Source organism: Moschus berezovskii, chromosome 21 (assembly GCF_049115385.1).
Source record: "Moschus berezovskii isolate FMDL1 chromosome 21, NW_MosBer_1.0, whole genome shotgun sequence".
NCBI lineage: Eukaryota > Metazoa > Chordata > Mammalia > Artiodactyla > Moschidae > Moschus > Moschus berezovskii.
Window position 1 is genome coordinate 8,902,244 of NC_142480.1, and position 17,342 is coordinate 8,919,585.

Below are 17,342 nucleotides of genomic sequence, written 5' to 3' on the forward strand. Positions count from 1 at the left end.
CAAATTAAAAGGTAGCAAAAATTAAACTGAATACTTAAGTCAGGCCTCATGATTTTTTTCAAACACCACTATGAATTTCTACAATAAAGCAGCAGACATCATTAACGTGAGAAGAACAAAGCAATGTGATTTCTACGTGGAATTCAATTCCATTCAAATTAGAACAAAATCAAGTTTTCATTTCAGAAAACACGATCATGACCAAGTATCTATTTTTAAATGTTTTGGAAACAAACTATTTACAGCTAAAGTATAATTCAACTTCGTAAGACTGAAAAAAAATTCAATCTAATATACTTTTCTACAAAATCCATTTTAGAGGTGACAGAAGTCAAACTTCTCACCAGAAACTTTGCCTCAAAAAGCAAACTGACATTACTGAATCCAGATACTAGTTAGAAAAGTTAAGAGTATGCCACAATTTTAAATAAACTTCATGTATAAACTTAAGGTTAACAGAGATAATACACATAAATATGAAAACATGCAGACAGAAAAGTAAATAAGCAGTCCAACTCCATAGACCAATACTTCCTTTCCTTCACCAGTTTAATTTGTTCAGCAATTATTTAGAGCAAACCAAATATATGGAACATACACAGATAGCCCAAATAAATAGAAGTCAAAATTCACATAAAAGCACTAAAAGCTCATGCATTTTACATATACAGAAAACTCTCTTAGGGCCCTAAATGCTCTTGTAAGTCAAACAAAATCCTAATAAGCTCAGTAACCTGAGTTCCAGTTTCCTGGGAGTTTAAAAATGGACAACAAACTTTAAAGGAGGGGTGGCAGGGGTATGGAGAAAAAAACAAAAGTATAACAACTTGTAACAGGAGAAGACAAAGTATAAAAAGCAGGCATGCACACAAAACCTCAAGAAGACAAAGTTGTCTGGATTCACCTATTAGGACAAAACTCAAACCTCCAAATCACTCTAGCACCACACTAGTGAAATAGATGCTCTTAATGACCATCTGAATCTTTAACAAAAGCTTAAATGATATACAATGTTCTCTATTTAATGCAAAATATAAAGTTCACTTGAACATAATCTTGTTGGAATTCAAAGTTTAAAGTTCTAAAGCTTACAGAGTTTAATTTTGGTTCTTACTGAAATCCAATGGGCCAGGGCAGGGGAGGGGGTCTACTCTGCACATTGTTTACAATAAAGGCATCTGAAAGTGTTACACAACCAAGTATGTATGCTGAAGTTAAATGTTCTTGACTCAGCCACATTTAAGCAAATATGAAGTGGGAGATTTGATAGAAATAACCTGCCATTAATAACTTTCCTATCAGAGCACAGAGACTAAAAATAGGCTTAAATTTAGACTATATTTAATTTTGTTGCTGCTTCAAAAGATACTATCCTCTATTTCACAATGTCATGATTGTGTTTCAGGTACTAAAATGGCTTCACAAGACTTTGAAGCCAATGCAATAATGATTAACTTTTCCCCAAATTTAAAGATTATCAGTTTTCAATTAAAAAAAAACTATAAAAACCTACCACAAATGAATTAAAACCTCTTTTAAAACACTTAATTTAGTTGCTCTTATTACCTCACAACTATTCATCCCCCCAAAAGCATTTTTTTAGGTAGGTTTCCTGGCCATTTCATCACATGAACGTTTTCCCTGGGTAGGTAACAACTCAAGACATTATACCGAAAATCTAATTTATCTCTTTGGCAAAAATCCTTGCAATTCCATCTTTAAGTAACTCAGGTTCAAGAAATTAGAGTTCATTGTTCTTAAAGCTTTCAACACGTTCTAAAGCTAAATTATTCTATACATACAGACTCCTTGAAATGATAAATTATTAGTCTTATTCCTGAGAACATTTAGTTTTTTTCCCCTAATACCTTTCCTTCCTTGTTTCCTAAGGAAACTGAACATCTGAAGTCAGTCTTCACACTTCCTATGTCAACAGTGATTTACTTTACTGCTGGTTACTTATTTCAGCTTGAGTATCTTTAATGGTAGAACATGAAAAGTATTTTCTTAAGACTGTAAAATTCCACAAGGCAATGTTATCCCTTTTCCGCAAGTTTTCTAAGACAACTGAAAATTTTCTTCCTGGTTTCCTCCCTTCCAAGAAAGGTAGGCAGGCAGACCACACATGACTTAAAATCCTATACATAACAAACACAACACTTTCAGGATATACCTGAATAAGTTTAACCAACTTTGAGAAGAAAAAACTAAGCATTTCAATTCAGTTGAACAGCTAATCTTTGGGGTATTTCACACACTATAGTAAAAGAAAATTTCAAACCTGGGAATACTCAGTCTAATGATAACAATTACAAAATTTTTAAGAGAAAAAATTTTTGAGAAAATTTAAGACGTAACTGAATTTGGTATAGGTAAAATCAGCTGCTTGTTGTCATGTTTTCAAAACTTTTTTCCCAGGACTCACAGCTGAAATTATCTGATATAATTTCCTCTATTTGTTGCTACATCCTCATTTCTATATTTCAAGTTGTTTTTAATAACCTAAAATAATTTGTTGCAAGAGAATTCACTAAAGATAATCAGTCAACAGAAGACCTTACATCCTTACATGTATTATTTGGCACAGGTTTTGAAGGAAAACCTAAAAGTTTTAAAAGAAAGATTAAACAAGCGTCAACACACATACACACACACACACACAAATCCTTCAAAGTTCTAGTAATACAAATTTAAACAGACGACAATATCAAGATTTGTTCAGCTTCAACACTAATCTTTCTTAAAGTGAAAAGAGAGAAAGAAACCACTTAAGTAGGTACTTAGAAGAACTTCATTCTACCCACTTCTCATCCCTACAAGAAAACGGGACAGAAAGAAGAATCTGTCTAGCTTCATCTTGGATTCTCAGGGATTAAGAGATGCTGACACTTCTAGAAGATCAGTTTCTTTATTCTCTTTACAAGTAATCATGTGCTCTCTCATGCCAGTTTTTAAAGTATCAAAATATGTTTATTAGTTTAAATGTTCAAAGGTACTTCCTCAACAGTGGTTAAAATAAAAAACGATGCAAACTTGGCACAACTTATGGGGAATAGTAAACAAGAACATTCAATGTTATGCTATTTAAAATTTTTACTGACAATGCAGTGCTCCCAGAACACAACAATTAAGCTGGCTCCATTATTGCTTTTTCATGCAAAAGATACAGAAACAAAACACAGAGACATCATGAAGGTCATCATTCTTGTTTTTAATTGGGGAAATAGCATAAAGCAATCTTGCTTAGATTATTACAAAACACAATCCAACATAAGATCAAATGGTCAGGAAAGTTTCAAGCATTAAAGAAAAAAAATTTTAAGTGGGACTTTGGCAAGTTTTCAGCTCAGGGCAAATAAAAGTGCAAGTCCGGTTTTTTTTTTAAAGTAAGATTTATTATAACTTACAGTTTTCATCAAAACCAACACAATCAGGCTATTAACCTATACTGAGGTATTAAATCATTATATTAAAACCATTAGTGAAAAAATATGACACCCACTGAGATTCCATGAAAATATTTGTAGAAATACTTGAGGGGCTTTATGAACAGTAAGGGGAAATGGTAGGCCAATCATGTGCTGTAACGACTGAAAACATTTTGCTGACTACATATACTGACATTTTATTAGCTCTGCCTGTGTTATAGAGAATCTTAAGAATAAATAAGTCTCCGGAACTGGATGAAAAGAACTACTTAGAAGAGAATATTAACTACAGATTTTAACAGTTCACTCCTTTGCCAAGGTATACACATTTTAGAGTTTTGGTGATGACTAGCAAACCCTCAGAACTGATTTTGCTACAAATGCAGAAATTCGGTTACATCAGGCAGCAAAACTGCAGGGACTACACTGTACCTTGACAAAAAAAATAATATGTTTTCTAAAACAGTATGTCCTTTGTGACAAGAAGAAAACTTGTATAGATGTTTAAAGGAAAATCCAAACTACACGAGCCTAGCAAGAGATGTCACATATGCTACCGTTAAAGCCAATACTTAAGAGAGCAACATGTCGGACATGCCTTAAAATACATACTTGTACTTTTGAAAGAAGTTTGGAGCTTCAAAAAGTTTGGACCACTCTGCCTTACTCAGCAAAATTTCATCTGTGATAGCAAGACCTAAATTAAAAACATATTAAAATATTTGCATGCTTCAGTCTAAGAATCTAGAATTTTAAAGATCTTTTAAATATACCACATGCATTCATTATAATCCTAAAATCATAATTTTAACACAGCAATTTTAGTCTATGACTCTACAGCATAAAGATTCTTACATACGTACACTCTTTTCAAAAACAAAAAAAGCTGGAGAATTTGAGATCCATGTTTCTGGAAAATTGCCATTACTTTAAAATGCCATGCTCACAGAATGCCTCTCTCCTAAAGCTGAAGCACTTGAGTTACCCAAGAAAAAATAATTTTTTCCATAAACTCTCCTGCCCTTTTAAAAAAATTTCCTGTAAAGGGACAGTAACATCTTCCCATGAAGAGCCCCTTTAGACTACAAAAACAACTATACAAATCTGAGTTTGAAGTTGGAAGTCATATAGCTGATTCTATTTCCTTGACTTGTGACAAATTAAATAATCCAGTTCAAGCTACTTCCCTCAAAGACCATTTACCTTAGCTACTCCTTCAAATTAGCAATACTCATAGGATTCACAAGTTTAGAGGTTACTCCAAAACAGTGGGCAGCATGGCCAAAATCCTACTCAAAGCTTTTTACAAGTACACAGCCTGCTAAAAGCCTCTCATGTCAATCAATGGAGAGAAACTATGATGTTATTTAAAATTTCACATGGCAATACTATGGCACTAAATCATAAAGGCCCAGCTAAGGACACAGCTTTAAATTTTAAATCTTCCAATATATAATCAAGAATAAATTGCTTAAAAGAAATTAAACTGAGTTTTGCAAGTTAATTCTCAAATATAACCTGTAATTAATAACACCAGAATCCACTTTGGTGAATGCTTTCTTCCATTTAATTGAATACCCAATTACTGGGTGTACAATGGTATGTAAATCCTTCCTGTATAAAGGAGAGCATAATGATAAACACTTACCTTGTTTAAACTCCTCAACCATGACCATCCGTGTTGAAACGGACACATTGTACGTGGAGTTCTGCTGTGGGTATGCTGGTGTAATTATAGGCATAAGATGGTACCTATCACTGGGGTTTACCTACATACAACAACAGCCAATCAGTTTCTTCAAGTACATAGTCAACAGATACTTGGACTTTTTACCCCTTGTTAAACTGAACCAATGATTAAATTTTATTTCATTCATAGCCGGAGTTGAGAAAGAAAAACCATGTAAAGAGACTCATTTTTTTTTTTTTTAAGGAATTCTTTACAGAAACTGTGATTTGGTCTTAACTAATGGGTTTTTTCAATCATTTGGGCATGACTACTTTGGTGACCTTACTAGAAACAGTGAGCCTGTTGAGCAAAATAAAGGTTCTAACTGGCACCTACTGATGTTTAGTTTTTCTTTTGTCAACAACAGAAATAGGGATGCACACACAATTACATTTTTGAGAAACATCACATTACAGCATGTTCTGTGTAAAATGAATTTTAAACAAGCTGGAAACTTAGTTTTTAATATACCCTTAACTTATGAGGAGTAGAAGCTTATTAACACAGGGTACAACTACATTATCCATGTCGGTATCATTTTAAAAGATAATAAAACAATTAAATAACTATTGATCTTAATCCATATAACTAATGATAAAAGTGGCAATTTTTAACAGAAAAAATTGTAAATTCATATCCTTCCCAAATTAAATGTCTTGAGGTTTGGAAAACCTGAAAACACACAACTTGATGTCATTCAGTTCAGTTGATGTCATTAACAAGGCTTAAAACTGAAAATATTTTGATACTGTAATGAAAAAATAAACAGTGTAGATAAATAGAATTTTATAAACCTAGAAACCCTTACAAACCTAAATTTCTTTTATCCATTAATAAAGTGCATGTTGTTAACATTTAAAATGAGTTAGCAGTGAAGGTCATAACTTCCAAAAAAGCAGAATGGAGGCTCCTCTTCAGCCCAACCATGCTTTTGTAATCTGAATTCGCCAAACCAATTTTTACAATTACATCATAGTAATTGAAGTGATACTGCTTAGAAGTTATCTGTCATGATTAAACATTAAGCAACAGTTTTCCTACAATAACCCAATTTTAACAGAATATTTAGATCGAACAAAAAAAAATACAGGGATTTTTAGTATCCTTTTATTATTATTTTTTTAAGCACAAATGCCCACACAACTTTGACTTACAAGGTAATTCTATATAAATTGTTAGTGACCTTGATATTATAAACTACATACAGTTAAATGTGGTTCCAGGGTACATAATTATGCTTCTCACACCAGAGGACAATTCTAGTTGAGATTAAAAAGAAAGTGTGATACGAACATGTCCACTCATACGTAACAGAATGGGAAGCCTCCCTCGGTTTATGCAGATGACTTCTACTCGTTATTGCACAGTGTGAATTTGTAGGGGAAAAAATAATACACTAACCCTTGGGTCCCATACAGGCAAATTAAGATTGCATTCTTCAGGCTGTTTCAATAGGACTGGATTTGGCCATTCCCTGTTTAAAAAGATTGTAGCACTTGATAAGACTATTGGATATTACCATCTACACGTATTTTGCTAAACATACAGCATTTGTGAATGCGATTCTTCTTCATTCATTTTGCACTCTTGGTATACATAACTTTTTACTCCTCTGTCGACATTAAGACGATTTGGATTAATTTTTCTCTATGAAATTAACTCCAACCACCTGGTAGCTTTCTCAGACTGAAGTAAAAAATCTTCTCTACCTCTCAAAGAACTGATACAGCACTATTCAAATTAAAAAGTACTACCCCAAGACAATCTGATGTGTTCATCTCAAAGTTGAACAGGATAGAATCTCCCATGAAAAGACAAAAATCCTATCTTTATGCTAGCTCCAAAGACAACCCAGGATGAAAAGCTAATTCATTATAGGCAAAGGAGTATGAATAATTATAATCTCCATCTCATGACTTAAAGGTTATTAACATGAATATGAGTAATGATGTGAACACACTGTTTTAAAGATGTGCCCTGTGAGTTAGCTACTTCAGTCTTTATATAAGAGATTAAAAACTGGAAAACATTTGGCACCTTTAGTATCAAGATTGCTGTTGTTCATTCACTAAGTTGTGCCTGACTCTTTGTGAACCCATGAACTGCACCACACAGTATCAAGATTAGCGTCTTAAAAATATTATTTGCTATGTACGTGCAGCATTAAGAGAAATTCGGACATTTTTCTCACCAATTTTGGTTATATATAATTAAGCGCTATCAAATCCATAAATTACAGGGTGTGTTCTGAAAAGTGTGACAAAGCTCTAATTATAAATTGTCTCTGATTAACTCTTTTTATAAAACAACTAAAACACTATTTTAGAGGGAGAAGGTAGAGAGGTTGACACAAATAGGGAAGACAAAGCTTTCAGATAAATTTGATTAAAAACCAAGAATTCTAGCCTTTTGGGTCAAAGCAACTAATACGAAATAGCAATCTTTTATCTTACTTAAATAACGGTTGACAAATGTGACCAAGCTTAAATGAGGAAGAGCTTTAAAAAAACCTTTCCTGGGTTAATAATTAATTTCAAAGGGATAATCAATTGCTTTTCAAGCACTTATAGTTATCCTTAGCAGCTATATAAACATTCATATCTTTAATATTCTACCAAAGATAAATGGGCAGCTGTAAGCAAAACAACCAACCATGAGAAACTAACAGTCTACAGATTTAGAAGAATTCAAAGAGTAAAAGAGGTGGTAAGTTTTATCCAAAGTAACTAATAGCCCAACCTATCAACTTACTGAATTTTATCAAACATTACGGCTAAAATTCAGAGTTTATTTGGAGAGTAGGTTTATGCATGGAAGTACAAACAGGACCTGCCTTACTACCCTGGGAAAGCTGGCAAAAGGAATAGAATTAGGCTTGTCACTTTATATACAACATGATCTCCCCAAGGCTATCTACACTGCTACATCGTGAACTTAAATTTGAATCTGAGACCAGCTGCAGAAATGTCATAGAAATAAGACTAAACTTCAGTGTCTACAATCAATTTTATTTTAATATAATCTAAACACATACCATTTAGAAAATACCAAGAAAAATTTATGTACAAGAGTTGATGCTATTGCATTTGGATAAAGCTGGCAAGTTCTTGCTACTAGCATAGCCCAGGAAACACCACCGAGGAAACCTAATATATTGGAATAGATGTTGTGGCCTGTTGATAGGGAAAAGCAAAAAGGAAAAGTTAGTGTTGAACAAAAGCTTAAACATGTTTAATAAGCTAGCCAACAAATTCTGAACTCACGTTTGGCCCACAGTTTGATAGCTCTCAGGGTTAACCTGAAGTTGTCAATGTTTGGTACTAGATGTAAAATTTCATCGGTTACCCTGCAACCTGATTAATAGGAGTAAAAAGAAAAAAAAAATTAAATCATCAAAGGTTTATGAGAGTATTTCTTTTAAATTTTCTGAGACTACTGTCAAATTAAATAAAAATCTGCCTGGTAGAATCAGTAATGTTAATAAAGAGGCACTACAAGCACGACCCTAAAGAATCTGAATGAACTGTACTCTGCTCTATCTCAAACTTTCAACCCAGAATTAAAATGTCGTCCAGTTCAGACACACTGAATAGAGCATGATCCACTTAAGTTTCTAAGAACTGTTCTTTAAGAGCACTCTAACAAGCAACGCTAAAGTAAGTGTTCAAATGCAGCAATAGATGAAAATGTTATGAAGGTTATCGGGATCAAAATTTAAACAGAGATACACACTGAGACCTAAACTTCTAGCGACAGAGTACAAGTGTCAGACAGTATTTAAAAGTTCCAGAGAGCAAAGAAATAATAGTGCAAGACACCGATGAGTACAACAAAGTACTAAATATCTCACTGCAGTCTATTTAGTAAAAAGCTCATTTTATATGACTCACTACAGATAAATAATAGGGTTATTAAAAGCTTCATTTCAAAACCTAAGTTAAAAGCCATTTCATATTTGACCAAAACTGCTATTATATAAAAGGAAGTAGGCTTTTACATACCGTTAAGACTTCTTATACATCTTATATCTAAATTTTTAAGCAGACTGTCATCTCTTAAGTCCAAGTCTTCTGGAATAGTCTGCAGTGCTAATCTTGCAAACAAAATATCAATCTAAAACAAAAACAAAGTTTAACATTCCGTATCTGTCAAACTGCTTTCTGAACTTTCTACTTTATACAGGAATATTGTCGATTAACACTGTTGTGTTAGTTTCAGGTGTGTGGCAGTGATTCAGTTATACATAAGCATGTACTACTCTTTTCCAAACTAGTTTTAATACCTTTCTTTAAAAAAGAAAACACTTAAATACTCCTTAAAACCAGAATCTTTTCATCAGCTGTTAACATGACAATTCCAAAAGTTCAAATAAAATTCATAGGTATTTTAACCAGATCTTAAAACATGGTAATACTAAACTGAACTTTTATAGTTACTTGTCATTTTAATCATACTTACTAAGTTTAATTCACTACCCTTGCTAAATGCATACATACTGGATGACTTAGTTAACTGTTTAAGTTTCCATCCATTAATGCATGAACTGTGTATTGATTATACGCTGAAAGGTTCCCAAATATAAGGCTAATATGACTAAATGTGGCCCAAATAAACATGCCAGGAAGATTCTTGTATTTATGAACTTCTGTATTTATAACATTACAGTCTATTTCTCCAACTTAGTTTTGACTAATAGAAGCAAAAACCAGCTAATTTTGAAGCCTATTCATAGAATGCTACTGAGAGAATTGGTTTTTTTCTCCTTTTTTCAAGGAAAGATGGAAGCAAAAGAAAACTCGGCACAGATTTGGTAATTATTCCTGAGGGCATTATTTCATGGTTCCAAACTCTGCTGCTAGAGAAACAAGTCTTTTTATAGGACTATTTTAAAAAGGTTTACTGTGAAAAATCATTTAAACATGCACCTACCTATAAGATCAGGGAAAAAACTACACAAATCAAATTTTTGGTACAGTCTAAATTTTCCAATGATACAGATACAAAAATCTAGTATATCCCCCAATTTAGACAAATAATAAAGACTATGGACTTTCCCGGTGACTCTGACGGTAAAGCGTCTGCCTACAATGCGGGAGACCCAGGTTCGATCCCTGTAAGATCTTCTGGAGAAGGAAATGGCAACCCACTCCAGTACTCTTGCTTGGAAAATGCCACAGACAGAGGAGTGTGGTAGGCTACAGTCCATGGGGTCGAAAAGAGTCAGACACAACTGAGCAACTTCACTTTCACTTTCAATAAAGACCATATGCTTAAAGGAGGGAAAAATGTAAACTCAAAAAGCAACTCAGTGGTAACAAACACATTAAATATTTCAACTAACCATTTGACTTTTGTTTCCATTCTGGAAACTTTACACAATGAGGCAGGTCTCCACCAAAAAAAATAAAAATAAACCAAGGCATCACCTACGTTACAGGTTGTTTTTTATATTTAATAAACTGACAGTAAGTATGGCTCAGCTGGTAAAGAATCCGCCTGAAATGCAGGAGACCTGGGTTCGATCCCTGGGTTGGGAAGATCCCCTGGAGAAGGGGAAGGCTACCCACTCCAGTATTCTGGCCTTGAGAATTCCATGAACTGTATAGTCCATGGCGTTGCAAAGAGTCGGACACAACTGAGTGACTTTAGTAATCAAAACTGCCTGAACTTGATAATCCTTTACCAAATTTAACATTTTATGTCAACTTATTAGTCATGTATATTAGGCACCTTATGCAGCAATTACAGAAACCACTTTTTCAAAAGTAGAGTATTATCTTTCCAGTTTGTAAAACTTTACAACTATTAATTACTATCAGCGATGTTCCAGCATCATTAAGTATGCGGAAGTAACATAAGAAATAGTAAAGTTGCTTCACTGTCAGCTTTGCTTCAAATTACTGTCATTACACATCATACCTCAAGAACCTAAGCTCAGGTATTCTTCACTATCAGAAAACATTTCAGCACACATAACACCAGCTCACAATTTTTTCTCAACTTCTTACATATTTCACTTAAATGAAAGTCAAGGAAAAGTTCTATTTGCAAAAATACACTGTTATATTGCATTCAGTTCAGTTCAGTCACTCAGTCATGTCTCTTTGTGACCCCATGGACTGCCTTAGTGAGATTAAAAGTACATAGAATCTGTGTATGGAAAACCTATCAAGGAAACTGTTCTGCAGCAGCATTTCAAAGTCAGTACATTTTTGTTTGTATTTTAACTTCTAGTTTCACAAGTATTTTTTTTTTAAAAAGACTAAAAATGTTGTAAAAGAACAGGTTACCATTTCCATTAAAAAAAAATTAATATCACACCATCTCACCAATTACAGAACCCTGAAATAAATCAAGTTTTTAACCTGCATCTATCAAAATTACAATAGTAAGAACTGTCTATTTGAACCTTACCTCTATCCCATCAAAACACAGTTTGATAACTGGTACAAATGCCTCTTCAACAGCCTGTGAGAAAATTAAGTAAGTTTAGTGTCTCTGAAACTATACATTAGAATTATACTAGTTTTAGTACATTTAAATAAATGTAATACTTAAAATTGTTTAAATATAATTTACCACAATGCCTGACACAAACTAGGTTCTCAGCAAATACTTTAAGACACTAGAATCCTAAATCAGACAAGCCTCGGTTCAAACCCTTGATCTCTGCTACTATGATACATGATGATGGCCAAGTTGCTTAGTATTTATTTTGTTTGCCTCATTTCCTACTCTGTACATGGGATTACAGATTTATGATTTTTAGACTGCTGTAAAGAATAAAATACAAGCATGTATTATCTTAAGCTTAAAAGGGTCTGGCAAATTACAAGAGTTCAATAAAGTTGATGGCTACACCATAAAAAACTCCCTCAACTGACTAAACTGACTTTTTTAACTCCTCCCCTTTCACCCAGAACATTTACGTACTCTTAAATCTTTTACTTCTTCCTGTAATTTCAACTTATCATAGAATGAGGTGAAAAAATCACTTCGATCAACATGTCTTGGTGCAACACACAATGCATCAATATCAGCACCTAGAAAAAAAATTAAGCCCATCAACTACTAATTAGTATTACAAGAAAATTATTTTGCACCTTATCATGGCAGTATTTGACAGTAACGAGCCTCTAAAACTGCACCCCTTTCCTTAAAAAAACAAAAAGAAAAGCCACCAGTCAGTATAATAACAACATGACCCTAACTGATGAGACATATTTTTTCCTAAAGCAACTTCTATTTGCAATGGCCCAGGTCAACTGGGAGTCAAAGAAACCTGACTCAGATGGGAGTTTTTATGGTTAAGAGAAGGAATTGGTCAAGAATACATCCAACATCTTGGTGTCAATAGTCACAGCTACATCCATCAGGGAAACAGAAAGCACACAGTCACTGTCTATACATTATGACTGCCGCTTCCAGGCTCCTACCCGCACCTACACGGGACCTATACACTCCAAGAGGCACCAAGGGCAAGAATCCAAAAAGGCAAACCATGGTAAGACAGTTACTACTAATTTAGGACTTGATAGAAGGCCAGCACTGAGTACATAATGAGAGCACAAACAAAGACGATCAAAACCAATAACTGGGGCCATAAAGAGAGGAGGCCAATATGGAATCAGGTCAACACAGTCATCTTCCTAAAAGACTCAACACCTGGGGCACTAACTCTGAAGGCAGGACATCGGGCGTATTCATGAAGAGAGAAGAGAACATCAACTTCACAGGACACATCCAAATCAAGTGCACTGCTTCCAGCACAGAGTAGTGCGGGAAGGGGAGAAGGAACAACGCCACAATACAGAGAATACAAGACTGGCAGATAACTTTTCCCAAAAGTCTTTACTGAACTGGTTACAACACTGTTTCTATTTTATGCTTTGGTCTTTTTGGCCAGGATGCAGGTGAGATCTTAGCTCCCGCATCCCCTGCACTGAAAAGCCAAGTCTTAAACATTGGACCACCAGGGACTGTCCCCTGATAGATAGTTTTAACAGAGGCTAGTGGTTAATGGTTGAAAACTACAGCCTCAGACTGCCAGAGTTAGAATCCTAGCTCTGCCAGGAGATGGCGGGAAGCAACTGTTCAAGTTGTCTCTTTAAGTCTCAGACTCCTATCTGTTACATATGAATATTGAAGAATAAATAAGGTCATGAAGACCAAAAGCTTACTAACTATGCTCAGTTTAAAAAAAAAAATAGAGCTCAATAATGTTCTCCCTGACAGGGGGAAAAACCTAACAAATGTAACTAAGAAAATATTATTAGTGATTGATACTGACTGAAGATACACATTTTTCTTTTGTTTTTTCCTTAAGCATATTTCATGACTTTGTAATAAAAAGGAAAAGGAAATCCACGGATTCCCCCCCTTCAAAAACTTTAATTCATTTTTGTTCTGATTTCCAAACTGATATTCTTCAGGTAGACCAAATGATATACAGAGCTGCTGCTGCTGCTAAGTCACTTCAGTCGTCTCCGACTCTGTGCAACCCCATAAACGGCAGCCCACCAGGCTCCCCCGTCCCTGGGATTCTCCAGGCAAGAACACTGGAGTGGGTTGCCATTTCCTTCTCCGATATACAGAGCAGCACTGCCCAAAATCACTCCCTAACGGCAAAAATTGTACTTTATGTGCACTTTCTAATATGATAGCCACTAACCACACATGTGGTTATTCAACAATGAAAATATGGCTAATTCTACTAAGAAATTTATTGTACTCAATACTACATTGAAGAGTACAGGTATAGAAGGCAACACTTTATATCATTCTTATCAAATTCAGGCTTCCTGAAGTACTTCCATACAAACCTAAGTTGTATAATAACCATAAGTAACTGAGATGGATGTGCTTTTACAATTTTAAAAAATTTTTTAAAGTATTCTTTCTCAAGATAATTTTAAAAGTATTTACCTTTTGTATGTACTCCTAATCTATAAGATCCAAATGTAAAAATTTTCCCACCAACATTTTCAATTACAGATTGTGGAAGATTCTGTTGGAACAAACAAATAATTAGTCATTTTGCCAGTGGAGCACAAAGGTAACTATTTCAAGTAACACTGTACATTAGACAAAAAAACAAAACACTTTCCATGCAAATTTATACTCTACAAAATACCAGACCTTCATAGATCAACCTAACTTGAAATTTAAGCAATTTTCAACTTTAAATTGGGGCTAATATGTTGCCCCATTTTTGGAAACTGCTATAAAGAAGGTGGTGGTCGAGGAGATCATGTGATCCCACAGAAGCAATGTTAGAATCATGTATTTTAATCGTGACAAGGTGCGGCATAAATCATGAATGTGAGAATATAACAAAAACATTCTGAATGCTTAAAAAAAGATTATATTCAGTGACTGGATCAAATATCTCACAGTCAAAGTCAAAGTGTTAGTCACTCAGTCCTGTCCAACTCTGCCACTCCATGGACTGTAATTATAGCCTACCAGGCTCCTTCGTCCATGGAATTCTCCAGGCAAGATGACTGGAATAGGTAGCTATTCCCTTCCCCAGGGATCTTCCTGATCCAGGGATCAAACTCGAGTCTCCCACATTGCAGGCAGATTCTTTACCATGTGAGCCACTAGGGAAACCCATCTCACAGTACATTAGACTATAATTTTACTGTATCAAGAGTGACTCTAAGGCCAACAATGCTACTCTTAATAGTTCAGTAGGATGATTTAATAGTTTAGTGGGATGATTCTGAGAAAAACTAAACTTATCGACGACTTTCATCTTCCTGATCCTGGCACTACTACACTATGGAGAATACTTAACCACCCTTGGGGATGAGGATACTGTCTCCACACACACACTAAACACCTTCATGTGTGCTAGATCATTGTTTCTCCTTACTTTCTAATCCCTCAGTGAAGTTTTATTCAGTAGCAGAACATAAAAAGACCACTCTTCCCCGCCACCCTTTCCAAAACACCAAATTGTTACTTCATACTCCAAAAACCCTGAACACAAATTGTAACAGGCTCAGGGACTCTCCTGTTTCTTAATTAATACAACATCACAGAAAAACAATTCAATTGAAAACCTTTTTTAAGTGTCAGAATACAGGATGGTAAATAAATCAAACTAAGTGAAAATTTTATATAAATTTCCCCCAAAATATTTATAAATTAATTGTGACTAATACATTAAAAATTCTCTACTGATTTTACTGGAGATATTTTTGGTTGTCAAAATTTGGGGAGACCAGACAGGAGCAGTGCATTCAATTGGAAAAGTGCTGCTTTTAACATCTTCCAGCATAATCCTTAAAAAAGAACTATATAAGGAATTCCCTGGTCATTCAGTGGTTCAGACTCTGCAAGAGCACAAGTTCAATCCTGGGTTGGGGAACTAAGATCCAAACCAAACCAAAGTTTGGTTTGTATCAATAGTGTCAATATGAAAAAATTCTGCATCAAGTCTTAAAATCAACAAAAGAAATGCCCCCTAGGAAAAGAGACATGAAAGATCAAACCTGTAAAGCCTAACCTCTAAAGTCCCACTCTCTAACCAATTTACTACTGACAGTTAGCCTACAGAGAAAAGGACACAAATTTGATTAGAAATGAGCATTAATTTCACCGCAAAAGTGAAAGTCACTCAGTCGTGTGACTCTTTGTGACCTCATGGACTATATACAGTCCATGGCATTCTCCAGGCCAGAATACTGGAGTGGGTAGCCTTTTCCTTCTCCAGGGGATCTTCCCAACCCAGGAACTGAACCCAGGTCTCCCACACTGCAGGCGAATTCTTTACCAGCAGAGCCACCAAGCAAGCCCATGAAAGTAATGAAATTAATTTCATTAATCCAAACAACTTTTCTTATCCTCAGGAAAATGAGGAATAAGAATTATATCAAGATTATTAGTTAATGAAACAAGATACTCAAATTACTGAAACAAAACTATCAATGAGTCTGAACTCTTGTTTCACATTAAATAAATCTTAAGTTTTGGCCTTGGTATTCAACTTAAAGGTCTAATAAGACATTAAAGCAAAGCTGTGTTTTCTACACAAGAATGAAGAATCACAAAGTTCAATAAATGAGTAAAAATACTTAAACCTTCACATCCTTTGCTTTAGCTCAAAAGGAAGTTCTTTTCAAAATACATTTTTACCAAAACTCTATCAATGACAAATATGTAGTACACACAGAATCCTCAGTTTTGAATAATCTGGCTGCTAAAGTTTTAGTCAAGTACTTGAAATATATATACACTGCTTTAAGAAAACAATATTATAAATTTGACTAAAGCTAGAAGATTTTCTCTTTGCTTCTACCTTGATACCGTGCCTCAGATTTTCTTCTATTTCTGGTTCTCTTACCATCAATTTCTCAACTGTATTATAGACTAAATATGCATTTTCAACTACCCGGGAAAAATGACCACTATTTATGGAATTTTAAAAAAATGGCTTCTACACAATTTTTTAAGAATACATTTCCTTTAACAGAAGCCTAGTCATTGATTCAACAGTTGTATTATTTCTTTATAATAAAATATTAGAAACTCAAGGAATGTTATATAAAAAACTAAATCAACTAAATATTCAGTTTGAGAGTTTAGTATCTGAAGGTCTAAAAATGCTCACTGTTGTAGAATTCCTTAAAAGGTAACAAGAGTCTTGAATATTTAATATACATATTTAATACATTTTTTAAAGCACCTTTTGGGCGAAACAGTATTTCTGACATGTGTAAGTAATCACAGAGTTTCAGCTTTAAAGTGTTCAACCAAAATGTACTTATAAAATCACTGAATTTAATTCAGTTTTTCCTGTTTTCAAAATAGCTAGACACCAAATATAAATTCTACTGTCAACCATCTAAAACAAAAGATTCTAAACATTCAAGACTCTAAATTCACTCAGTAAGAATAGATAAGACAACTGCTGTGTTCAGCTGATAAATTTCTTCCTATACAATTAAGTCACCTTACCTTGCTTTCACTGATTTCTCGTATCCACTCTTTTACCAGGTTATTTAATTTTCCCAAAATTAAAATCCTGTTGATAGAGGATATCAGTCAAGTATCAAGTTGTTATTCCAGATCACTTTTAACATGCGGCTTCCTAAATTTTAACCAGTTTTTTAAGTTATCAGAAAGAAAGTTTATAGTAGTTAGCTACATGTAGGCACTGTTACACTGGACAAGGCAAT

General features: G+C 34.3%; 1 protein-coding gene across 6 annotated transcripts in view; it reads right to left on the reverse strand.

Moving 5' to 3' along the window:
- Nucleotides 1-17,342, reverse strand: part of PAPOLA (poly(A) polymerase alpha) — a 55,115-nt gene that overhangs the window by 22,107 nt on the left and 15,666 nt on the right. For all 6 annotated transcript variants that reach the window (XM_055418490.2, XM_055418488.2, XM_055418489.2 and 3 more), the window contains 10 exons: nt 17,122-17,188; nt 14,083-14,164; nt 12,091-12,200; nt 11,572-11,625; nt 9,159-9,270; nt 8,421-8,510; nt 8,192-8,330; nt 6,559-6,631; nt 5,077-5,197; nt 4,041-4,125 (listed from right to left, as the gene is read on the reverse strand). In XM_055418490.2, coding sequence (XP_055274465.2) covers nt 4,041-4,125; nt 5,077-5,197; nt 6,559-6,631; nt 8,192-8,330; nt 8,421-8,510; nt 9,159-9,270; nt 11,572-11,625; nt 12,091-12,200; nt 14,083-14,164; nt 17,122-17,188 — 933 coding nt within the window. The remainder of the gene's footprint in view (nt 1-4,040; nt 4,126-5,076; nt 5,198-6,558; nt 6,632-8,191; nt 8,331-8,420; nt 8,511-9,158; nt 9,271-11,571; nt 11,626-12,090; nt 12,201-14,082; nt 14,165-17,121; nt 17,189-17,342) is intronic.